Source organism: Sesamum indicum, linkage group LG2 (genome assembly GCF_026168435.1).
Source record: "Sesamum indicum cultivar Baizhima isolate 11 linkage group LG2, ASM2616843v1, whole genome shotgun sequence".
Taxonomy (NCBI): domain Eukaryota; kingdom Viridiplantae; phylum Streptophyta; class Magnoliopsida; order Lamiales; family Pedaliaceae; genus Sesamum; species Sesamum indicum.
In genome coordinates, this window is record NC_142658.1 from 18,230,546 (window position 1) to 18,256,989 (window position 26,444).

At 36.6% G+C, this 26,444-nt stretch overlaps 1 protein-coding gene across 2 annotated transcripts; it reads left to right on the forward strand.

Annotated features, from left to right (window-relative positions):
* The first annotated feature begins 1,259 nt into the window (after positions 1 to 1,259).
* On the forward strand, positions 1,260 to 26,180 carry LOC105156093 (MAP3K epsilon protein kinase 1). Of its 2 annotated transcripts, XM_011072134.3 has the most exons (24): positions 1,260 to 1,589; positions 1,691 to 1,825; positions 2,034 to 2,054; positions 2,494 to 2,567; positions 2,670 to 2,760; positions 2,842 to 2,925; positions 3,257 to 3,358; positions 6,105 to 6,236; positions 6,529 to 6,600; positions 8,084 to 8,187; positions 9,856 to 9,940; positions 10,089 to 10,490; positions 11,863 to 12,186; positions 12,269 to 12,313; positions 12,978 to 13,157; positions 13,267 to 13,350; positions 16,994 to 17,085; positions 17,169 to 17,252; positions 19,433 to 20,298; positions 20,574 to 20,962; positions 21,044 to 21,178; positions 21,895 to 22,301; positions 23,863 to 23,977; positions 25,745 to 26,180. In XM_011072134.3, the coding sequence occupies exons 1-24, from the start codon at positions 1,530 to 1,532 to the stop codon at positions 25,919 to 25,921; spliced, it is 4,260 nt and encodes a 1,419-aa protein (XP_011070436.1). In that variant the 5' UTR covers positions 1,260 to 1,529; the 3' UTR covers positions 25,922 to 26,180. The 2 variants fall into 2 exon arrangements, with proteins under 2 accessions (XP_011070436.1, XP_088733561.1); XM_088877435.1 differs by lacking the exons at positions 1,260 to 1,589; positions 1,691 to 1,825; positions 2,034 to 2,054; positions 2,494 to 2,567; positions 2,670 to 2,760 and having other exon boundaries at positions 2,863 to 2,925; positions 3,276 to 3,358.
* The last annotated feature ends 264 nt before the right edge of the window (positions 26,181 to 26,444 follow it).

Genomic DNA, 26,444 nt, shown 5'->3' on the forward strand with positions numbered 1-26,444 from the left:
TCACATTTTTCCCCCATGGCAGGTGTCATCTGCTTTTTATCATTTATAATATTATAGGGGTTTCATGGTTCAATAAAAACATGGGCAGGAGTTTGGCTATTTTCTTACTACATGAGGGCTTTTATCATTTTTTTGCTATAATACATGGTGCAAATATGGAATATAATCCTTGAGCAAAAAAAAGCATCTTTACTCAAATTGATCACATTATGATTATTATGGTCTAATATGTATTTTATTTTTCAAGTCTAATTCCTAAAAATATTTTCGGCTCGAATATTTTTTTGCACGTTTTCAATAACAATAATGTGTTCAACCTAATGACATGCAGGTCTTAAATCTTGTTCCCAAGGGATAGCTTCCCTTGCGGACATCATCAAGTACTTGAATGTTGATGTTTTGAAATCAATATCGCCCATGTTTGCATATATGCAACCACTTGACATAGTTTCATGATCATCAAATTTCAAGCTGGCTCTAGCAGTGGTATCATGTTCATTACATGCTATAACATACACCAAATTGTTAGTTCTATAAGTATATGGTATATTCATAATATTCTTTGTCTTTATCACTTGTGATTTACCTCCACATAAGATGCTAAGTGTGAGTCCAGTTTAACTTGACTTGCAAGTGCAGTACTAACAACATTGATTTGCTCGTGTCGAAATTTTTATAAACATACCATTATATTGGATTGGACTGGATATCCAACCCAATATAGCTAAATAAACAAGATCTAAATAAATTTCGATCTGCAAACTATATTTTTCGACTTTACTTTTTGTAACTTTACCATATGATAATTGTTATTTCTCTGTCGATCTCCAGTGTTAGAATAATATTTACAAAGGGGGAGGTGGATAGGGTTTCATAAAAAATGATCTGAAACTTCACTTTAATCATATTTTTTACTTAAACTCTAAATACGATGTATTGTAAAAATATATACAAATTATGCACTATGTTTATCTGTTTACATAATAACCATTCTTTTAATTAATTCACTTTATCACTAAATTCTTATTTGAACACATTTATTTATTATTAAATAAACTAAAAAAATTTAAAATATGCTGCTAAAAAGACAAAAATAGACTTCAAGTATGCTCAAGGGGGCAAAAAAAGAAAAAAAAAAAAAAAGGAAATGTAACGGGCGTGACAGGCTGGGCACAGCAAACATTTGCGTGGACAAGTTTGCCCTTTATTTTACTTTTTTGGAAAAAAGTAGTAATAATTACAAAATTGGAAAATAAAAATGTTAAATAAAGAATGAAATAAATAAGAAATTGGAAAATCCGGACCCTCGCCTCCGTCCTCCTCCGGGCAGCCCCAGAGTTCTCCGCCGCGGTCTCCTCAATAAATTACTCTTCCCTCCTCCTCTCTACCGTCAATTCGCCGCCCAATACCCTTCCAGCACCTCACTCGCACATCTTCTTATATGTATGTGTATTTTAACAATGTGTGAATGTAAGTGGAGGTAGAAGTAGTCAAGAATTAGGGGTTAACAGTCGTGCGGACGCGAGGAGATGGCTCGGCAAATGACCAGTTCTGCTTTCCACAAATCCAAAACCCTTGACAACAAATATGTAAGCATTGCCGTGGTTCAGTTCGGAGTTCAGTTTATTATTACACTTTCTATTGTTATTTGCAGTTGCAAGATGTTTTTGAGGAATGGTTTTGCTTGCAGATGCTTGGAGATGAAATTGGGAAAGGGGCTTATGGGAGAGTGTACAAGGGTTTGGATTTGGAGAATGGGGATTTTGTTGCGATCAAGCAAGTCTCTTTGGAGAATATTGCTCAGGAGGATCTGAACATTATTATGGTCTCGATATTTCCTTTTTTTTATTAGTTGTGGTTGCTTTATCTTCTCCGAGCTTTATGTTTAGTCTTGTTAATGGGACTGAGTCCGCGCTGGATAACTTATTTCATTAATGTTTGGTAGTGGTTTTCCTGAATTCTGACTCACTGCTTGTTGCTTCTCTGTCCTATTCGGTAACTCAATTTCTCGTTTGGTGATGCAAATGTGACAGCAAGAGATCGATTTGCTAAAGGTAAATTTGGTGTTCTTGCAAAGCATCTTTAGTACAGCAAATTTGGAGTTCTTGCATCTTTTAGTACTATAAAATTACCGTACCCACATGAATTAGCTGCAAGTTGTTAAGGTTTCCCAGCGTAGGAAAATCCAACCTTATAATTCACACTGTTTAACATTTCATCAAAAATGGTAGCGAACTTGTGCTCAAATGTTTGTTCTCACTGCAAGTTGATCCTTTGTAGTCTCATGATTCTTCAGGACTTCATGCATGCAAAACTTATGATCTCTTTGACCAAACTTTTTGATATTGCTGAACTTGTGTTCAGAGAGTATGCTATATGCTTTCAACAGTTTCTTTTGGTTTTTAATGCTGCAAATCTTTTGGTAATAGAATATACTACTATGATGTGGTTTCTACTTGTAATCTTATTGATGCCCGGCCTTTTTTCTTGCAGAATCTGAATCATAAAAATATTGTGAAATATCTTGGATCATTGAAGACAAAAAGTCATCTTCACATTATACTTGAGTATGTTACGATTCTAACTTCTTCATTATGTTCTCGACTTACTTGAAACTGTTTGGCAAGCAAGAAGCGATTCTTATAGTCTTTATTTATCTTGATTTGAAGGTATGTGGAGAACGGTTCACTTGCAAACATCATCAAGCCAAATAAATTTGGGCCTTTTCCAGAGTCTTTGGTGGCTGTCTATATAGCCCAGGTCTGAGAGCTGATCTCAACTTTATCAGTTGATTTCTGTTAATTTGTTTGGTTTAAATATCTAGCAGCATGCTGTATTCAGGTATTGGAGGGTCTGGTGTATCTACATGAACAAGGTGTAATTCATCGGGATATCAAGGGGGCAAATATTTTGACCACTAAAGAGGTACATATAATTTTGTTATGCTATCTTTGTCTCTTCTTGCTTGTTTTCTGCATGTCATTATGTTCTAATGATCTGACTTTTCTCTATGGTATTGTGATAATTTGGTCACAAATATTAATAAGAATTCTGTTTGTTTTTGATGCAAATACCATGTCACTGTTTCTATTTTTTTGAGTGAATTTCCTCATGTTGTGGTGCCTCTGTTTCCTTGAATTGCTTTTGTGCTATTTATATGTGAACACATGCTGTTGTTGTTTTCTTGATTGTTTTTGGTGAATGAAAATTCAAGCTTGCTGAACTGCAAGTTCCTTGATCTAACTTAAACTTTCAGGGTCTTGTCAAACTTGCAGATTTCGGGGTTGCAACAAAACTTAATGAAGCAGATGTTAATACGCATTCGGTTGTTGGAACGCCTTACTGGATGGCCCCTGAGGTATATCTAGCTCCACTTGTTGGCATTCTTTCTATCATATGTTTTTGTTAAATTGAAATCAAAATTTTTCTTGCTTTTGCTTTCCTTCATTGGGTACCGCATGACCTGGCTGCTTTAAGGTTGTGTAAACAAAGGCAGAAGATATGTTGTTAATAGTAAGTTTGCAACAGACTTTTAGAGTTATCTACTCTAATTTGGTTTGATAAATAACACGGTGAGTTCTGTGCTGCATAGAAGGTGCAAGAATTTAAAGCACATGATTTGGCTTGACTCTTTATGTTTGAATTTTCATTGTTCATCAGACTACCTTATGAGGTCGGGGCATGTAAGAACAGAAAGGTTCTGCTTCATACATGCAAGCAGAAATTTATGATAGAGCAAAAAGTGAGAGTTCTCGATTTCTCTCAAGACAGAAAAGTGTCCATGGGTTAATATCATAAGGCTCTGTGAATAACAAAATGTGCTAAATGCTTTATTTTCTCATTCCAAATCTAGTTAGTCTAGCAGATAAAGAAATGAAATTGCCTGCTTCAGGTTTGACCAATTAATTTTGATTTTGAACTTTGTGATCAACATTGGATGTGTTGTTATTGTACTTGACATCAGTTTAGGTTTAATTCTGTCTGTTGAGAATCATGCTCAACATGAATTGATTCTCCAAATAATTGTAAAATCACAAGAGAATCACAATAATGTTTTAAGTGATTGATGTGATATTTATATGATTTGATCTTGTTGAGATTTCCTCCATTTTCCATTATCACATATGTAATTCATCTATATAAATAGTTATATAGGTGAAGGTTATATGTTCAAATTAAGAGAGAAGAAACATAATTTAGCTTTTTGGGCATTTGTCGTGGACCTAGGCTGTATGGCTGAACCACGTAAATCTTCGTTTCTGTTTCTCTCTTCACATATCCAAAACTCTGACAGGTATCTCAAATATCAAAAAAAAAGGGGGGGGGGGTTTGTCGGTCTCCTTGATCGGCCTTCTTGCTTCTGGTAGGCGAAGTGCTCTTCCACTACTGATGGTGTTCTAACCTAAACTGTCTGCCCATCTCCTTTTTTGATGGGCTAAGTGCCCTTATACTGGGGGTTTGTCGGTCTCCTTGATCGGCCTTCTTGCTTCTGGTAGGCGAAGTGCTCTTCCACTACTGATGGTGTTCTAACCTAAACTGTCTGCCCATCTCCTTTTTTGATGGGCTAAGTGCCCTTATACTTGTGTTTTGCACCAAACTGGCTGTCGCTGTCTTATACTACTCTGGATGTGTGTCCATGGCATCCCCTCGCAAGCCCAAGAGTGCAGAAATTTTCTATTCAAGAGCATGTGGGATGTTGGCTTGACCTATGGTCACCTCCTCCGGCTTTGCACTGAGGAGGTAACTTATATTGTTCAAGTGGAACACTCCCATCAAGATCTCCATGGTCAACTTGAGGGGGAGTTTTGAGAATCAAGAATTGATTCTCCAAATTCTTGTACAATCAAAGAGAATCACAATAATATCTAAGCGATTCTTGTGGTATTTATATGTTTTGATTTTGATGAGATTTCCTCCATTTTTCATTTTTGACATATGTAATCCTAGGTGAAGGTTATATCCTCTGAATTATATTAAGAGAAAATAACATAATTTAGCCTTTTGGGCATTTGTCTCGTGGATCTAGGCTGTATGGCTGAACCACGTAAATCTTCCTCTCTGTTTCTCTCTTTACATATCTAAAATTCTGACACTGTCTGTTTGTGTGTTTTCTCTGTCTGTCTGTCTTCTTTGTCAGTTGCTCTATAGCCTCGCTTGTGCTGGGTATGCAAAGCAATGTAGGGAGTTTGACCGTAATCCTTCAACGTCCCATATAAAGGTTTCTTCTGAAGTATGAGGGACATTAACCTATGGTGCAGAATTGTTGAAAACACTCTTTAATCTTATATATTTGCTTCCCCCCTATCCCCCGTTGGTTGATGGCAAGAAAGCATGGAGCTTGGTGAAAGTAATGAGAAAGGATTGGAGCAAGGGATGGGACTGTATTGAAAGAGAAAGATCTTAACCGAAATTGACTAGCAGATAGCAGGATGAAATACTTGAACCTGACTATGAATTTGTTAACAGAAAAGCTTGAATCCATCTATTAACAGTTTGATTTTTCCTTTCACAACTTTTGTGAATGCAACTAGCAATTTGCTACTATGGAAGAGAAAAATGTGTCGCTATTGATACACCCTTTTCTCTTTACATTCTTCCATTCCTGATGAAAGGACAAATAATCGTCCCTTCAAGTAGCTCCTTGGAATACTGTTGTGATAATGCCGTTGAGCAAATTTATTTTGTTGGGGAGGCGTTAAATCAGCAGAGCTGTACTAAGGGAAAGCAAGAAAAGACTTTGTCCCACAAATAAATACCGGAGCAATGCAACATTTATATTCCCAGTTAATTCTAAAAAAAAATGGAAACTGAACCAATCATGTGATAGGGGATATATAATTAATAATTTTGTGGTTATTCAAATGCATTATCTCCTCAATTCTTTGGCATATGAAGTGTATGTTTAGCACTTCTATTTTTCATTCATACTATTAAACATTGGTCGATTATTTTAATTGTAGAAAGCCATGATCAAGTTTAATTCAATGGACTGGATATTGTAATTGCTTTGGCACAATGACTACGGTGTTCAGTAAATTACACATTTATGTAATGCTTGGCGGTATATAAAGTCCGACTTCTGCGTTCTTGTTGTCCTACTACAGGTCATTGAAATGTCAGGAGTTTGTGCAGCATCTGATATCTGGAGTGTTGGCTGCACTGTGATTGAACTTCTAACATGTATTCCACCTTACTATGATCTGCAGCCCATGCCTGCCCTGTTTAGAATTGTACAGGTAGAGATCAGGTCTGCATTATTGTAATCCTTATCATTATCCTTGTTGAATCCAATATAGTGGGATAGCCGTGAACAATCATAGATGTTGCATTTTCATGGTTGAAGGTCCTTTTTTAATGTATCTTACCTCTTCTGTCTCCCATCCTAACCATAACCAATTGAAATAATGGAAAAAACAAAACAAAAAAAAGGAATATTTAAGCAATCAAAACTAGGCAAATCTTTTGAGTCTGTTTCAGCTATAATACTGTAACTTCTTTAAAGTTTGCACTTAATTTCTTGTTTTCCAGGATGAACATCCTCCACTTCCAGATAGTCTCTCCCCAGCTATTACTGATTTCCTACTTCAGTGCTTTAAAAAGGTCAGCAGGAAAATTAAGTGTGATTTATTGGTGATATGATTTTTCTCAACTTGTCTTTTGTTTGTTTTCTTGGACATGTATCTTAATGGTCCTGCTGTTGTTTATTTCTTTTGATACCTCTCGATGTTTGTGTTTCTTTTCCGAAAGGGAGGTGCGAAGTTCATCATTGGATTCAAAATGAAACTCCAAGGATATTCTTATAATATTCTCAAATGTAGAGACAAAATATTTGGTACTTCCACATCCATCATGCTGATCATTTTTACCTAAAAGAAAAGTTACCTGGAAGAAGTGGGGAATATAAGTGGGTGATTGGCCGCTAACTTACCTAAATATAAATCTTGGAGAAGTAGGTTAGCATGTTCTTGTTTCCTTTGATGCCTCCCCATCCATCCTTTTCTCTTTTCATCCTAAAGAGAAGCCGCAGAATATGAAATGTATGACTCTTTTCAATCATAATAATATTCATTTGAAAGAATAGGAAGGAAAATTGTCTTGCTCATTTCTTGTTAATCTTTGTAGTTATACCTCAAGGCATAGGTACAATGTGGAAGCCAATTCTTTCTGCTTATTTGTATTGCTGCCTTACTGTGCTTCCAGTAGGCCTTGTGGATCACAAAGTGGCCAGTTCTCTCTGAATAGAAATTGACTTAATTGATAGATCCTGCAACTCTTTCTGTGGATGTACAGCTTGATATCTGTAATGCTTCTTCTATATTGCAAGTGAAATCGTTTTGGATGAAACATAGTTGCTTAAGTATAGCAGTGAAGATAAATTGTAGATGCTAAGAAATGATTACCAACTTTCCATCCCAATTTAAGGACACAATCAAAGTGCTAAGACATGATCACCAGAAAGCCATTTATGTACTTAAAATCTACCATTGCACTGAGTCCTTAGAGCTCCACTTGAAGTAGTTAATTCTGGTATGAATTTGACTTTATGTGGGTCTGTGTATGCCTTCCCCCCCCCCCCCCATTAAATAGAATATTTAGTGAATAAAATGGCAAAAAGGAGTTTATCTTCTCAATTTTATCAAGTGTGATATTTTCTGCCATCGATATGTACCGTGCTGTCTTTTAAAGTTGATATTCACACTAGTGGGTGGCACCAGCCCCTGATTTGCTGTCAGCAGTTGATCCATAGTTTCTTGTTTCTACTCATATTAGATGTTATCCACCTTCATCATGGGTCTTCTTGTAGGAAGCCAAGGCAAGAAGATATTTATGTTGGGTTAACATTTCTACTCCCTTTCCATTGGTTGCTTCAGTATGAAGTTTTAGAGACATGTATTGAGGTCACATCACATGTTGTGTACTAAATTCTCTTTTGTGACTGAGGACATCTTGTTAGATTGTTTTACTTTATATGATCTTACTTAACCTAGGAAATTGGATATTTGCATGTTTTTATCTGTGATTGGAGACATTGCGTCATATAGGTGCATTCTATATTGTTGTTTGACATTAATTTGACATTCAGGATGCTAGGCAGAGGCCTGATGCTAAGACGTTACTTTCACACCCTTGGATTCAAAACTCAAGACGTGCTCTGCAAACTTCTTTGCGTCATAGTGGAACTCTAAGGTAGATTCGCACACATTTTCTCAAATTTGTCTGTGCCTTCTGGCGCAGTCATTCCTTCATTCTCTTTTTATTTGCTCATAGGACAGCTATGAAATTTGTCACTTTGCATATACATTGACTATGCTAAACGTCCATCTCTTTTCTCCAATAAAATGGAGAAAAAAATTGGGGTTCTTTTGTATGCTGGAGCCACTATTTTGATATTGTTATCAATGACTCAAGATGCACAGTGGCCGGGCTAGGTAACCCAATCCAAGACCGGATCGAACCAATAAAAAAATGCATTTGTTCGGGCCAGGCCCACTTGGGACTGGGCTGGTCCCAGGAATCAATACCTAGGACCAACCCAGCCAGTGGCCCAAGACCACCTGGTCCTGGGCTGGGCCTGTTTTTTAAAGTTCATTATACATTCTTAACTATTATAATTCTATATATAAATTTTTGTGTGATTTAATTTATTATTTATTTAGTTCTAAAGACAATTATAAATTTAAGTAATTGCTTATAAGGAAACCTCAATATCATTAAAAAAAATAAACAAGCACATTGGGGCCTGGTCCGGGCCTCAACTGGGCCGGTCCATGGGCTGGGCCTGGGTTTAAAAATGGATCCAATTGGGGCCCACTTAAAGACACGGGACAGCCCCAAGACCGACCCTAAACAGTAGTGGTCATGTCCCAGGCCAGGCTTTTTCGGGTTGGTCCGTGCCGGTCCTGGGCTGACCCGGCCCATTCTGCACCTTGGTCAATGACCTTGATGTTACACTCTTTAATTGAAAACTACAGCAACATGGATTGTTTCCTTTTCTATTGTAGTTAGTTTACCGGTAATGCAGTATTACATGCATGCTTGCATATATTAGTTTTTACTCACGACAGTTGCCTTTTTCACTAGGCAGACAGAAATAATTGGATTTTTTTGCCCCTATTCTTAAAAACTATCTTTGTTACCTCTGTTAAGCATATTAAGCTGGACTTTTTACTGCTCTGAATGCTATTTGTTTGAGGAAGTTTTTCTTAGTATTTCAAAACATTAGGATCAAGCACTACTCTAAGGAACATTGAAATGAAGATGTGTGCATGAGTTTTTGCTTTTGACTGACTAGGGTGTAGACCGTATAATGTCTGTTAAACTAAGCTACTACTAGTCCTGGAAGCCAAAAGTTTCTCTGTTGCAATCTTTTTACAACTCTTAGACTAGTTGATCTCTGCTAAATGGTATTTTCTGTTCTTTTCTGCTCCATATGCTCACCCCTGACCTTAATACCTAATGGTTCTTGTTATGACTGGAATATTCAAATTTGTCCTGGACTTCATTGTATAATCTTCGGCATCAGTTTCCAAGTTTCTAATGTGTAGATGAGAGATCTGCTGTAGTCTTATACAAATGGGTTTTATGACCTATGGAATAGTTTCAGCAACAGGTTTCCTCCTGATTTCATAGCATTTATTTGATTGTCTTTCCTATGCCACATCCAACTGTTGGTCCGTGGTTCAGTGGTGAAATATATTCTTTGTTTTTGTGTTGCTCTTCTGTAAAGCAACTGCATGGGGTTCCCTTATTGGTGTTACTTCTTTTGAGTGTCTTCATTGCTGCCATTAGAGTTCTTGACTAGTCGGCATTAGGATGAAGCAACGTTTGAGCATATGAATTCCTGCAATTTTGCAGAAACATTGATGGAGTTGAGTCCAATGATGCTGAATTAAGCACTGGTGAACAAGGGCGTAATGTCGAAGTCTCTTCTACTGAGGAAGTAAGTAATTGTTGTTTGAAACCTTCACATGCTGTAAAAATGCTTGCCACTATGACTCGAGTATGCAGTCCCTACTTTTTTTTCTTGCTTTAAAAGGTGATTCTCTACGCAATTTTTTACAATTTTAGAAGCTTTTTATGTGTTTCAGGAATGTAAAACAGAGCTGCAACCATCAGAGACTTCTGGGATCAGCAAATCTTCTGAGGTTGATAGTTCTAATGCTAATCTTGCTGAGGAAAGGAGAGACAACCTTGAGGAAGATGTGATTTCAGATCAAGTTCCCACATTTGGAATCCGAGAAAAGTCACCCATGCAAGACAACTCGAATGGATTGGTAGATAGTCATGAGGCATCAATTTCTGATTTCTCTGAGAACACGCCACCCATTAATCAGCAGGCCGAAGTGCTAATAAATGGTGAAGTAGAACCTGCTGCAAATACAAAGAGAAATGCTGTAGCTAGAAAATTTGAAAAGCAAGGAAGTTCAGTTGCTATTGAGCATGACAAATTTAATTTTTGTCAAAACAGTGAAGATGATAGCTCACTGAAGGTAATTTTGAGTATTTATTTTGTTTAGTGCTTCATTCCATATACGAACATTTTCATTGTCCAACTTTTCTTCAACTCTGATGATCACAGAGGATGTTTGGATGTTTACTTGGATATTGATTCAAGCTCATTGAGGGGACCATAAATTGTCATGAAGTATACTTTTACTTTAGTTGTTCCAAAGTTAATTACAACTAGGTCTAGGATGGGGGCATATTATGCTCTCAGGTAGAGCTTAAACCATGTGATGGGGTTATCAAACTATTCCAACTTGTAGCTTTTTTCCTTATTCTTTTGGACTGATATAAAATACTTCCCACTTTCCAAGAATGAAAAAGTTGATGTATTGTAAATTAATGTAGTTCTATCTTTGGCATCTTCATACTTGCTTTAGCTTCTTTTAAATGTCAGTCAAGTCTCTGTTTGAAGTTCCATTTATCCTCAAACATCACAAATTTCAATTTGTACATAAAGTACTATTAATGCAATACATTTATTAAATCTTAGATGGTATATGACATATGCACAGGCATAGATGAACATTGAAGAAATTATTAATATATAAGGCACCTCATTCTTACACAACCATTTTACTACTTGTACTTATGTCACGTTTGTAGTGTCATTTTAGACATGAGAAGAGACAACATGTCTATTTCTCTTCCCATAAACACTCAGATTCTGAGTTGATTGTATCTGTTCCTCGTTCTGTGCGTATTAATTTGTTTGTGTAGCATATGTTTTGACATTATGCTTTTGTACGAGCTAGAAGACTGAAAATATCTATTTTTCCTACCTAATAGGTAGTCATTGGTTGTGCAGTAATTGAGTTGCCACTTTTTTCGTTTTCTACTATTATATGAATTTCAGCCTGAAATAGTTGCAATTATTTATCTAACATGACACCAAAACGCCCTAAAATGTGAGTATTTAGATGTTATCCATGCCTTCTCATTCACAGGCTATTTGCTGGCCGGGTTCCCATCCTGTCTGCAATTATTAACTTATACCACTTTGGTATTATAATTATTTAAATGGCTGTCTGTAATTATACAGCCAAGTCGTATCACAGAAAAAGCAATCAAGACCTAATGCTAATGTGAAATATGAAATTGGTGTTGGTCATATCTTCTGTTCAATTAAGATGCCTAGAGCTGCCTGGCCTAAAAAAATATTAGTTTTACCCCATTTTGGTTCTTGGAGTTGCTTTCAACCAGACCTAGTTGCCTGAGTTGTATGTCCATTCAGAAGCTAAATGTTACTCTTGGCACTTCTCTCCAACATTTGTATTTCCCTTTATGATTACTGTTCCATTGTTTATTCATATTTTATTGATGCTTTTATACTAATCATAAATTGACTGTCTCCTGTAGGCTGTCAAGACACCATTGGGTTCAGGAGGAAATGAGCTTAGTAGATTCAGTGATCCTCCAGGTGACGCTTCTTTGGATGATTTATTTCATCCCTTGGAGAACCTGGAGGACAGAGTGGCTGAAGCCTCTACTTCTGCCTCCTCTTCACATATAATTCAAGGCAATGCAGTCTCTGATAGTGGAAAGAATGACCTCGCTACAAAATTAAGAGCTACAATCGCTCAAAAGCAAATGGAAAATGAATCAGTGCAGGCAAATGGTGGTGACCTACTTCGTCTAGTGATGGGTGTTCTAAAGGAAGATGTAATTGATATTGATACTCTGGTAAGATTGAGGTAAAGCTGGATTGCTTGCTTTCTTAATTGAATGCCTCTAATTGTTGTTTTATGCCGTGTTTGCTTATCAGGGATTTGAAGATAAATTGCCTGCCGAAAATCTCTTTCACCTTCAGGTACTCTTCTGCCTATTTCTGAATTGCTTTTCATGTTCATGTATTCCTTGTGTTTTTTTCCATACCTAAGTTATAAGCCAATAAAATTATAATTTACTAAAAAATATCCAGTTATTATGTTATTTGAACTGCTGTTGGTTGCTTACTTCTCGTAACTATTGTAGGAGGGGCTGATTGTAAGCAACAATTTTCTCTTGATGCTTTTGTCTCATTACTAAATTGTATTTTGACGGTATTCTTCTAGAAATGAAAAAATTGAACATGTTGGCTGCTTTAAGTTTTTAAGGTAAAGGGTCAATATTAGTAATTTTGATACATGAGAAAAGTGATTTAATAATTTAATATATTTGTGAGACAAGGAGTGATCTTATTTTATGTATTATGATTGACATCCAAAATGGCCACTTCTTAAATCCTTTTGTGCTTCCTGGAGTCAAATAGGCACCATATGCCCCATAAAAAATTGGCATGATATCACATTAAGATTTGGGAGTTTTATCCAGTCTTATGGTGTGATGATCTGTTTGTTCATATGGGATTTGATCTATTCATTTCTGATCTTGAGTTGTGGTATCATCTGTTCCGCAATATCTTTCAGTCCTTTCCTGATTATGTGCTTTCATTATCACGAAGAATGAAAGTGCTATGGGTTTCTGTGTTACAGGCAGTAGAATTTAGCAAATTAGTGTCATTGCTAAGGCCAGAAGAACCAGAAGATGTGATTGTATCTTCGTGTCAGAAATTGATTACTTTCTTTCATCAGCGACCGGAGCAGAAGGTTCTTTTCATTACACAACATGGTTTGCTTCCTCTAATGGAGCTGCTTGAGGTTCCGAGAACTCGTGTATGTACTTTGCATGAAGATCAATGTTTCCTTTACTTTCTTGTTTTATTTGCACATATTTATTGTTTCTCCTCTCTCCACTATGGGTTATTGTTTTTCCAAATTGCAGGTCATATGTTCAGTGCTCCAAGTTCTGAACCAAATAATCAAAGATAACACTGATTTTCAGGAGAATGCTTGTCTAGTTGGTCTTGTAAGTATTCTACAAATGCAAATCTACTTAGTTCTTTGTGTGGGCGTGTGCGGTTTAAGATCATGAAGGCAATTAGTAGATAAATATAGCAATGGATGCAGTTAAAATGTTATTGAATATTGATGGGTGAATCCCGTCAGTATGCAGTTTTTTGTCCCCTTCAACAACCCTAACACCTCTCCTCCCCTCCAAAAAAATGAACATGGAAAAGGCAAAAGATTGAAGAATTCTGTATCTAATGTTTTGATCCAATATACCAATTTATTGCTCACATCTAGCTATGTTAGAATGCATATAATATTCTGGTATCCATGATGGTTATTGTGCCAATGGGCAGGAATTACTACTCTTTACTTGATGTAATGCATCAGCATTGCACTCAGGCAGTTTTCTTTCCAATAAGAAGTTTCGCAAACTAAGAATCAACAACCACTTGATCGTTTGTTTCCTAATTGGAACCATTTTGGCTGCTGACCCAATTTTTGTATCAACATAGCCCTTTGGTGAAGTGTGCCATAAGGTGTGTTGTGAACATGATATGTTCAACTGACATTTGAGCAGCTAAATGAGGTCTGCATCATTAACTCTTTTGGGTGCGCAAATTTCCATCCAAATCCATTCGCACCACATTTTTCTTGTCCGTGCTATGCTGCAACCTCCATAAAGAAACGAAAACATGTAGCTCTGGAGAAATATGGAATGGCAGAAGCCAGTCTTGTGTACTTCAAACGGGCTACAAATGATGGTTACGGTAACTTCTTGGAATGTAGTTGGCCCTAATAGAGGGTTTGCCGCATGCATGGTATGATGGAAGGGACAAGATTTGTTTTGTCTGGTATGCAAGATATGATGAACAAAAGAACTACTTTTGTCCCCTTTATTCTTCAGCATTTTGGTGCTAGTTGTCCCCCTCCACGCCAACCCATAGAGCATGTCAATTTTCTCTTTTATAGTTTCTTTTTAAGTTGTCAGCAGTTCTCTCTTTAGTGAGCGTGAAAGAAGGCCAATACCAAACGGTGCCCTTGAATGAACAAATAGAAGCAATCAAATGGGATCCATGATTTTCTTTGTTTGTTCTCTTGTATAAGATTAAGGAGTTTGTTAGTCCCCAATCCAAAATGAAATGTAAAGAAAAGGAAAGAGCTGAATTATTCTTACGTCCGTCAAATGGTCACCCAATGTGATGATTATAAATGCAACCCATGTCTGCAAAGAGACAGCACTTTGTTGAATGCACCCTCCCAAAACACTCTTCCCACATAACTTAGTTTACCCAAAATGTCCTGTATTCTCTTTGTACGCTTTCTTCTTAGGCTTCACACGCTTGGTACTCCTAATTATAATTTCTAATGAGAGTCAAAGCAAATAGCTCACTGTAAAACCATTAAATATTAGATGCTGTGTACTTGTGTGGGTTCTGTGCAAGTACGGCATGTTATGCTAATAACCATGGATGGTAAACCCTTTAAGATCTACAAAGCCCTTAGCATTCTGTCAGAACTAATTCCCATTCACATGAACATTTTGTGTTCATTTCATTGTTCACATGTTCAATTATGACAACTATTCATTGAATCTGTCGATTTGCATTCTTGGTAGGAAACATCTTGATGTGCATTCATTTACTGTCTGGTAGGAAACATCTTGATTTTACCTTTTAAAGTGAACTTAGCAGAAAAAATCAACAGGAAATCAAGCTTAAAATAGAAATTGATGTGTCTACGGGTAACCACAAAACTTTGAATATTGGAGCGTAAACCAAATACCTTATGAACTGGAACAATATATAAAGTGAAGAAGATCTCTTACAGTTTGGGCAATTACTTATTATCTTGATAAAATCATCTTCTTTACTGCCTATTCTACTGGCTTCTCTTTTTTCCTTTCTTTTCTCTAAATAGATCAACCAATATACAATTTTGGTGTAGATAAGTTCAGTCTCATTCCCAAAACAAAAGTTGTTACCTGTTTATCCAAACATCACGTATTGCAAGTCCTCAAGCTAAATCGGAGCTTACTTATCAATATCTCTGCCGCATATCTTGGAAATGACATGTGGCATGACATACTGATATAAGAGATGGTAAAGTTGCAAATGATGCCATATTGGTGGCTCTACTTGCCAAGTTTACCTTCTCATCCCACTTTCAATATCATGATAATCTCTTACTCATAATCTTCATTTGCACTAAGTCTAACTTAACCACCTTTATTAATCGTACTGTGCTAAATTAATCACCCTGAATCACTAACTTTCATCCATATTGTATATTTGGATAGTGAAAGAACTTATGGATTTGCGCAAGGATAGATCTGCTGTTATGGTTTCTTGATTGGATCTCTACAAGATTAAAAGGATGTTATACCCGTTTGATCTTTTAGAATGAATTTGCTTAGTCAGTTTTAAGCTCCATAAATGGGGAGTTCTTTAATTTGTCATGCTGGGGCAATAGTTTGGATTTTCTATGAGTACCATACCAATTACTTAATGTTTAATATGCAAGCATGTGAACTTTTTAATATATTACTTTATAAAAAGGATTAAGTTTGCATCTAAAGCGTGACCTAGTAAAAACTAGACTAACAGTAACGGAATCCTTAATTCAGATATCCATATTTTGTAAGACCTATTTGATAGTATTAATTGTGGGATCCAATTAAATCCTCTTTCAACAAACTCGTTCCAATTATATGCTATTGGACATGCCCTAACTTTAACCAGTTGGATGTCATATGCTTTTGATTGATGTACCTGATAAAGTGAAACTTAAGCAAGTGATTGAAGTATATTCTGTTTGGTAAGAGATACAAAAGGGAAAAGATCCAGAGATTTTATTACACCCTGGTGCTTTGTCTATAAAGTTGTGAGAATTGAGAAACATAATTGAAATAGAAGATATGGATGAACATAATTGTAGTACTTAAATAATTGAATTTTTCAGGTCATTTATGCACATATTGATATATAATCGCAAAAAGTTACTTTTTCAGGTAACATTCTGAAATAGAAAAACATTTTTTGATTATTTAACGAACTTTTTTCTGGTTTTATTAGATACTTGGTGTTGCCTCTATTATTGTCTTGTGCATCTTGTGACTGCTCAATATCCATTTACAGGGAACTTTTTGTATGACTTTCCCAATAGTTACTTAAGATGCCACACAAGTGTTCTACTAGGTATTTGAACTAGGGTTCTTGTCTTGTGCCAGTAGATAAGGAATTGTTTCGTAGAAGAAAATCGAGTATCGATACGGACCGATTTTGGATGTGAGAGTTGAAGTTCTTGATTTGCAGCTTATAAGCGGAAAGTTTTTAAGTATGAAATAAATACCGCATTAATCATTGTAATTTCTATCTTCTCCATTTTGTGTCAAATAACCAACATATATATGAGCTATCAGGTTTTGATTACAACTCGTGTCCTTCTCTGTCAGAGTAATGGGGCGTATAGGAGGGATGAGAATCAATTTCTCTTTAATTAGCAAATTTTACCAGTCTGTGATTGATATCTACTTTTCTTCATAACTCAACCCACTTTCCGACAGGAAGGAAATCTGCTTAGATAAGAAAGTATCATTGAGCCGTAAATCTTTAGATTGTTATTTTGATCATACAAATGGCTTACCCTAAAATATATTCCAGATTCCAATTGTGATGAGCTTTGCTGTGCATGACCGGCCCCGGGAAGTCCGCATGGAAGCAGCATATTTCTTACAGCAACTCTGCCAATCAAGGTTAATTTTTTTCTCCCTGGTATTATTCTGTACCTAAATTGATTTGCTTTCATGTATGTGATAAAACACTTTGTTTGCTCCAGCTCCTTAACATTGCAAATGTTTATTGCTTGCCGTGGTATACCCGTCCTGGTGGGATTTCTAGAGGCTGACTATGCAAAATATAGGTCAGTAGTTTGAATTTAAGTACTTAATTTTGGTTGATTATTCTTGCAAAGCTATTTGGCTATTGGAACTACTTGTACCAAAGTTACTGAAACTTGAATGCTTAGAGTCGGTATTTATTTAGATTCATTGAAGGCCGTAATGCAAGTCAGATAGTCCATGAACTACCTCTAGTTAAATATGCTAAGCAAACTATGTGAAGTTACAATTGTTACAATTCTGGTGAATGATTAGTGGTTGATAGCTGTTAGTAATTGCCCTCTTTGTTCTATATTAACTCTATGGTGCCTATGTGAACTTTTAATGGAATCATAGGGTAACATGAGCTGTTTATCCAGTAGGAATTGCTTTTAGATCAGAATTTATCTTTAAATATTTACATATTTTCTCTTTCGGCAATAATTTACATCCTTTTTGGATTTGGATAAGTGCCTAGTTCAGTGTCTAAGGAAATTGGGTGTGGCACTATGCTGATATGTTGCTACTGGGGAGAGACTGGTTTTAGTCTTCTGTTGTCTGCTCTGCCCTTTTAGATTGAGAAGCATGATTAAGATATAGCACCTTATCTCAGCAGAATCAGTGCCAAGAGACCATTACCCGGATCATTGTTCATTCATTTCCCAGTGACCCTCTTGCATCTTTGAAGATGGATGATTGTTGTTTTGGGGGCTACAGACACATCCCAAGCACTAAATCATCTTCTATATTGTTGTTATTAACATGAGCAGGAGGTCCATGCCAACCCCACCAGCTGTGACAGCGGTGGTTTGTCTTATGAACAAGAGTTGTATATTTGAACAATCAACTTCTCCTGGTCAAAGAAGCTTGATGGCTGGTTGCATGCTCATGCTTATGAAAGCTTAATTGGTCTTTGAATAGTTTTTCCGGTCACTATTATTGCTACTCTTGAATTCTCTTTATTGGACGTACTTTACTAATCTTCAATCAGGATTTTAGGTTAGGGAAAGGAATTAATCAACTCAATCAGTTCCAGTGAGCCCTCAACATATTTTGTGTGATGGAGCATATTGTACTTGTAAACTAATAAAATAGGGCTTATAAAAGAAATATATAGAGAGGATTGCGCATTAGTTAGTCAATATATTTATGTGGACATGCTATTTGCATCATCAAACCTAAATGGTGAATGCAACACCAAACGTTTATCTGATTAAATTCCTCAAACTATCATCCTGCAACGAAGTCTCACATTGTTTTCCTTACTAGCTGAAAAGCCAAATTCTGCCATCTCAAAACACCAGCATATTTCTTTATGTTCATGTGAATTAACAAATAAGGACCATATTACCAGAAATATCAACACCTTACTTGCATGAATTGTGCTCATGCTGTTGATGTTGGATCATTCTTGCCTAAGTATATCCGCAAATTAGATAACGATTATCTATGAAGTGGGAGTGTTCAATACTTTTTGTTTAGAGTGAACTGTGGAACTCCATTTCTCTATGGATAATGTGTATTTTAATCACATCCATTAATTGAAGGCCATATTAAATTCATATGCATAATGTTTGTGAAATCATGCTGCTTAAATTCACGTTGCAAATCGATCAACTAGCATGACCACTTGATGAAATTGGAGGGAAGTGGAGTAAATGGCCGATACTACTGGAAGGATTCCTCTTTGGATAATAGGTACTGTAACTGGTATTCTTGTGATCGGTTATGCATGAATGGAGAAAGTATTCAAGTTTGAAAATTATAAGTGGTGAAGTTTCAAGACATGTTCAATGTCCAGCATTAAGCCAGGATATAATAAGCAAATCTTGTTGGTGGCATATTTACAAGGTGCACATGTGGGCTTCCTGTAGCAGCTTCATCTGTTAAAAAAATGCTATTATTGTTGCTCTGAGTTCTGATTTTTATGCAGGAAGACAACTACATTCATTTGCTTTTTAATTCAGAAGTAGAAATCTATTAAATTTGCATGACTGAGCGCTACACACTCTGCTGTGGCTATCTGTGAACACTTCGGTCATTTTACATCTAGTTTTAGACTATTGAATTATTTCTTGTGTTTATTAAATTTTAAAGTCATTTAGGTTTAAGGGTTTCTTTACTGGTTGCACATCTGGTTTCCTGAATTGAATATCTATGATCTCATTTTGAATTTTTGTCTTATAGATTCATAAACTAATTAATATGTTTGCTCTGATTTCAGGGAAATGGTCCATATGGCTATTGATGGTATGTGGCAGGTTTTCAAGCTTCAGAAGTCCACCTCTAGAAATGATTTTTGTCGTATAGCTGCCAAGAATGGGATATTACTTAGACTTATTAACACCCTTTATAGTTTGAATGAGTCAACTCGTCTAGCTTCTATAGCTTCTGGCAGTGGGGTCACTCCAGATGGTTTACCTCCACAACCAAGATATGATACTCAGGATTCTAGCAATTCTCCATTTGTACAGATGGATTACTCACTTTATGGGAGTGACCAGCCTGATAACCTTATTGTTAAGCAAGGAGACCAGGTATCACAAAGTGGACTACAAGAACCTTCTCGAGCATCAGTATCGCGATCACCTGATTCAAGATTTATTCCTTCAGATGCCGATAGGCCTCAATCAAGTATTGCTAATGTGGAGGCTTCAGGTGCTTTAAGAGTGACAGATCCTCCATCTTTGGACCGAGGATCCAGTCCTGCAGTAAGGGATTATCTTTCAGCTGTCTCTAGAGATCGTGGAAGTGTTGACCGATTGAAGAATGAAACTTCTAGAGCTGATGTTGACCTAAAGCAGCAAAGAGGTGCGAATGCAGCAAATAGAACGTCGACAGATAGGGCTCCAAAATCAGCAGATATGACAACAAATGGATCATCAGCTCACACTGGTAGCCAGCAAGAGAATGTTCGACCCCTTCTCAGTTTATTGGATAAAGAACCTCCATCACGCCATTTCTCTGGTCAGCTTGAGTATGTACGGCATCTTACGGGGATGGAAAAACATGAAAGTGTTTTGCCTCTTTTACATGCATCTAGTGAGAAGAAGACAAATGGACTTGATTTTTTGATGGCTGAATTCGCAGGTAATCATAACTGTTTTTTTAGTATAGTTCTCTTAAGATGAAGGCTGTACCTTATGCTTTTAAATGTTAGACATATATCCCAAAAAACACTATCTGAAGGTGATAGTTTACAATGGAGTTTTGAGCTCTGATTATTGTCATCATTGAAGTCTTGGGCTATATTTTCCTCTTTAGTGCTGTATTCCGAGTTGACCTTAGTTTTGTGGTTACTTGACTTTAATCTTTAAGCTGAGCACCATTATATATTATAACCCTAATAATTTGTCTCTGCACAGAGGTTTCTGGGCGAGGAAGGGAAAATGCCAATGTGGATTCGTTGCCTAGAAATTCACCTAAGGCAACTAATAAGAAGTTAGGTCCTCTGACAACAAATGGAGGAATTGCAGCCACTTCTGGACTTGCATCACAGAGAGCATCTGGTGTGCTGTCTGGTTCAGGAGTTTTAAATGCTAGACCAGGGAGTGCAACATCATCTGGGCTACTTTCCCATATGGTATCCCCATGGAATGTTGATGTTGCTCGGGAGTATCTGGAAAAGGTAGCAGACCTTCTACTTGTGTTTGCTGCCGCAGACACGGCAGTCAAATCTTACATGTGTAGCCAAAGTTTACTTAGTCGGCTTTTTCAGATGTTCAATAAGATAGAGCCCCCAATTCTTCTAAAGGTACGGCCGAATATTTTATGTGTTTTAACATTGCATTTGATCTCTATCATGGTAATACTTCTTATCGTTTTCTTTTTGTAGCTGTTGAAATGTATAAATCATCTGTCAACGGACCCACATTGCTTAGAAAATCTACAGAGAGCAGATGCAATCAAATATTTGATCCCAAACCTTGATCTCAAAGAAGGTGCCTTTGTGTCACAAATCCATCACGAGGTGAGTATACATTCTTGCCAGTTACTTTTTTTCCTATTTTGGAAAATAAAGTGATTATACAATTTAATATTTCTAAGTGCTACTCTAGACTGAAAATACTTTATGGGTGATGGCCATGGGGGGACATTTATAGCTGTTCTTTCATATTTCTTGATGCTGTTGATGTTTATTCTTCTGAGTATTCAGTGGGGGCAGGCATTTGGGGCCTGTTCCTTTCTTATTTCTATGTGCAGTTGAAGTATAATATACTAATAAAAAGACAAACTTTCTGATGATTGACCATGTACTAATAGATCTCCAATAGAAAAGACTTGGTTTGGGCAGAGCCAAAAAGAAAGGCATTTTGACAGACTCAAATAAAGCAAAATAAGGTATCTGTATGCTTGATTCTGTTTAAAAGGACAATCATCTAATGCACCAACAAAGAGAGACATATGCAATTTCTTGTTACATTTGGCATGCAACTAAGTGCAAGTTATATTTATGGGGTGCTATCTATCACATCCGGTGCATAAACTGAAAATTCTTTTTTTTTGGTTGATACATCTTGTTTAGTTCTTAGTACGAAAGGAGGTAGTTGAGTATGGAGCTTGTAATGTATTATAAATTTAAGAATGGGACCTTTGTGGGCTTTATTTGTTGGGTTCTCATGCATTTATTGAGTACTTGAACCTTACTCATCATATGACATTGTCTCACTAGTTGTTTTGCTGAAGGTCCTCAATGCACTATTCAACCTATGCAAGATTAACAAGAGGAGACAGGAACAAGCTGCAGAAAACGGGATCATTCCTCACTTGATGCATTTTATTATGTCAGATTCTCCTTTGAAACAGTGTGCATTACCTCTGTTATGCGATATGGCCCATGCATCACGAAATTCAAGGGAGCAATTGCGAGCTCATGGAGGGCTTGATGTGTACTTGAGCCTTCTTGAAGACGACCTCTGGTCTGTGACTGCCTTAGATTCACTTGCTGTATGCTTGGCACATGACAATGAAAACAGGAAAGTGGAACAAGCTTTGCTCAAAAAGGATGCTGTCCAAAAACTGGTTAAGTTCTTCCAGTGCTGTTCGGAACGACACTTCTTGCACATACTGGAACCATTCTTGAAAATTATCACGTATGTGGTATTTTTGCTTTTAACATATGCCATTGCCGTCTATATGTTTACATATGTATCTATCTGTTTCCCCCTGCATCTTGATTATGTTTCATTCTTTCACAAAATAATTAACTAGAATTAGCTTTGACCACTCTGAGTTCTGAGGTAATAAAATCAATTGAAGATGACTAGCATTTAATTCCTTTGATTTATGTTAAGTGGTTCTTTAACGTATCGTTTTGGGAAAGATTGAGAATTATAAAGAGAAAAAGATGTACTGTAATATGGGTGGCTTCTACCTATGTAGAAATTATGATCTTTGACGCTGTGGATTTGCAAATTCTTGATCTGGTGCATGAAGTGCTATCCATATGGAACCTGTGTGGTAAATATAATAAAAAAGGGAGCTGTTCATTATATTTCTGAACATTAGCATCAATGCTTGCTTATTTGCTTAGTTTCAATTCTCATTTCTTATGATCCGAAGCTACATCTCTGAGAAATCTATTGGTGGCTATACCAGTGAAGTGATATCAAACTGAATCAGTTTTGCTTTACCAATTTTAAGGGCTTTTGGATTATCAAAGGATGAAAGAGAATTGACATCAACCTCTGCAGTTAATACGACAGGAAATGGTATTTATTATGAGTGACAAGATGTGTATGAAAATCAGAAAAATTGGATTAAATAATTTGATCTGATTGTTCAAACACAATATATTTGTCAAACTTATTTCTGCAGGCATCCATAATTCTGTCCATCTACACCACCATTTCCAGAGTGATGATGCTGAAGAAAAATGAAAAAGAAAAAGCCTGTTATACTTGGTTAGGATTCGAGTAATAGTAAGGTCAATTGAGATGTCAATAACGTTGAACATTATTCAGTTTCCAGCACTTCTAGGATATATTGTCTAAATGTGTGCTGTTTCCAGACTTGCACTTAGATTGAAATGAGTATAGCTAATCCTTTGGCATCAAGATGGAAATTAAAAACGAGATGCTTTGCCAGTAAAATAAAGGTTATTTAGTCCAACCCTTTTTGCATATTTGACTAATTTCATAAGAGTCTTCAGATTACGCATGTGTTGTTAGAATTAGGACAAGGGAATAAAAAGATTTGTTTGCTTTCTTTGGGGTGGGGTGGGGCGCTGGGCTGGTGAAGGGACTGCTGGCAACAACAGCAGTAGTGAGGGGTGGTGGGAATGAAAGAATTGGCTGCAGTGTTTTGTGGTTGTTTTGCTGAGGCAAGCTTCTCTAGTGATAGTACCTGCTTAAGTAAGATAGTTTTTGCGGACTTGGACTTCTGTTCAAGGCACAGAGGGGAAGATAGGCATACAAGGGCTTGCAATCATACATTGAGATGGGTACTTTTGCCTGTCAGGAAAGTAGGGTATATAACTGATCATTGACCTTGCTGTTTGTATCAATTAGTCCAATTTTTACATATTCATCCATCTGTTAGTTTGCTATGTGCAAGCAATTTATCTGCTGTATCAAATAACTATATGTAATGGAACGTTGTATTTGGCTTTTATTACGGTGAAGGTAACTGACCATGCATTATATTGTGATGCAGGAAATCATCTCGAATAAATACTACTCTGGCAGTTAATGGTTTGACACCATTGCTAATCTCGAGACTTGATCATCCAGATGCAATAGCGCGTCTGAATTTACTTAAATTAATAAAGGTGGGTAACTGATGTTTTCATATGCCACATCTGTTGCATGCTGTGTATCATAAGATTTAGTCTTAAGTATATGCTATGTATTATAGAATTAGGCTTCAGTAAATGAAAAGACATCCTTGATACAGCTATTGAAATTTGCATGTTCGCATTCTGTGTTTGTTAAGATAGTAGAGCAGGAAGGCTTAGTCTAAAGCAAAAACTAATTTCTTGGTCCACTGAACACTGAATGTTCTTATTTCATAATCCAGCAGTGGCTTGAACTTGCAGGGTGTGTCTTACCAGTGCTGGTTACTCAGTGCAGAGTGTAATACATGGTCATAATGAATGAATTGTATTCCTTTCTAGGCATTTTAGCTATTTCATTTCTTGACCAATCAAAGGGAAATTCCATTCCATTTAAAATCTTATTCTGCCTGGAATGATCGGGCACTTCATAAAATGTGGCTTAGTAGGTAGCTTTGCATTTGTTCAATTAGTTCGATTGCCTGTGACAAAAGGATCCTGTAGAAAGTTCTATTTCCTCACCTTACAGTGTTGACTCACAGAAAGTTAACCACAAAGTTAAATTGGGGTACAACTTCCGTGTTCTCGAACCCAGCTTACTTGCCCTAGTCTTGACTCATACTTGATCCATTATCTTCTGTTAAGATGGCCACTAAAATAAATAATGGAATCAGCTTTCTTTGTCTCTTTCTGCCCATCTCCACGATTGACTGCCTACTGCCTCTGCTAAATTACTTCAATAAGAGCTAATAACCTTTCTGAAAGAAAATATCACTACGTACCAGAGTAGTGAACTCCCCACCACCACCATTTACATTATTTTAGTGTAAATGATCTAAAATACAATACCAACATCCACATCACCCTCTTCAGCAACTGAGGAACAACCAACCTCCAGGATTACCCTCTCCTTAGCTGGAAGTTTCGGTCAACATTAGCATCTGGCTGATTCTTACATCTAATCAGCATAGGCTTAGGGCATATGGCTTAAATCCGCTTTTTGTCTGTTGATGTAGTTTGCTGTCTTAAAATTGTTGTAGATTTCGACTTCTGGGACCTGCAAGATCTCTGCATTTTGACTCTTTCTGTTCCATTGTAGAAAAGCTATCTTAAGTTTTATCCACCACATATTGCTGTATTGAGAAAGGTTGGTGGGTGTGCGCTGGTTGCTTGGTGGTTTTTTCTAGGTTCAGGTTTGCAGATTTTTTCATATTATGTGGTAATTAATGGGTGAGGAGGAATAGTTGTCACTTGTCAACTTCCATACATAGGAATATTCAGAAACTTGTAGATTTCAGCAGGTTTGTCCTTAATGTTTGACTTTGAAATGATCGATTTGCATTTCCTGGCTGCAGCCTGAGTGTCTCTCATTACATAAACTGGTTTCTTGGTGTATCCTTATTACGTTCTGTTTACTCGAGCACTGTGTATGTATATTACTCGAGCACTGTCTATGGGGAGTTTATAAGATAATGCTTGTTGTGTTGAATACAGTCACCAGTTGCTTTGGATAATATAGGCATGAAGAACTTTTGAGATGTTTTTATTTACTTGATTGAGTGTCTTTTCATTACTTGGTAAATTAGTGGAATTTTGAAGATCTTAAACAAGCTTTATCAGTTCATATATTCATGGCTCATTTTCTAGGATATTTACCTTTGGCTCTCTAGATGTATCATGAGGCTGTTTAAGAAATTACAAGCTTGCTCAAAAGCTGAACATCTCGAATTGATTGATTGCTTATTTTGTTGTTTTTGTTGTCAGGCTGTGTACGAGCATCACCCCCGGCCAAAGCAACTGATTGTGGAGAATGATCTGCCTCGGAAGCTTCAGAATTTGATTGAGGAGAGAAGAGATGGACAGAGTTCCGGAGGGCAAGTCCTGGTTAAACAAATGGCAACTTCACTTCTGAAGGCACTCCATATCAACACTGTTTTGTAAAATCTGTAGTGTGGTTTTTAGACTCAAGCACATGTACCTGTTAGTTGAGGTTGTAAAGTTTGACTCAATTCTCCAATGCTTCTTTCTCCCCGTCAATTTGTATCATTAGTAGTTTTTCCCTTTGTTCTTGGCTGCAGCAGAAGTGTATGTTCTTGTATATGGCTTACTGCAGTGCTGCCAGCTTCCTGTCGCCCTATCCTCTGTTTATTAAAGCAACATTTTATGTCAATTAATGCAGCGTTTGCACAGGTGAGAAGTATATGCGGTTGTGATATGATATCATTAGCTTGAATGGCATTAGCGTATAGAAATATTTTGAATTGGAAGAAGTTTAGGATTGCCCTACCCTGTTGATGTAGGATTTGGTTTTGTTTTCATTTTAATTTACATTTTTTATCGGAACTGTTTATTCCTAATTATATATATATATAGGTCTTTGCGTGACTATAATTATGTACCTGGATCAGTTAATTGATTGTGTAATATATCATTAGTGGTGTAAAATTAATATATTTTCATAGTT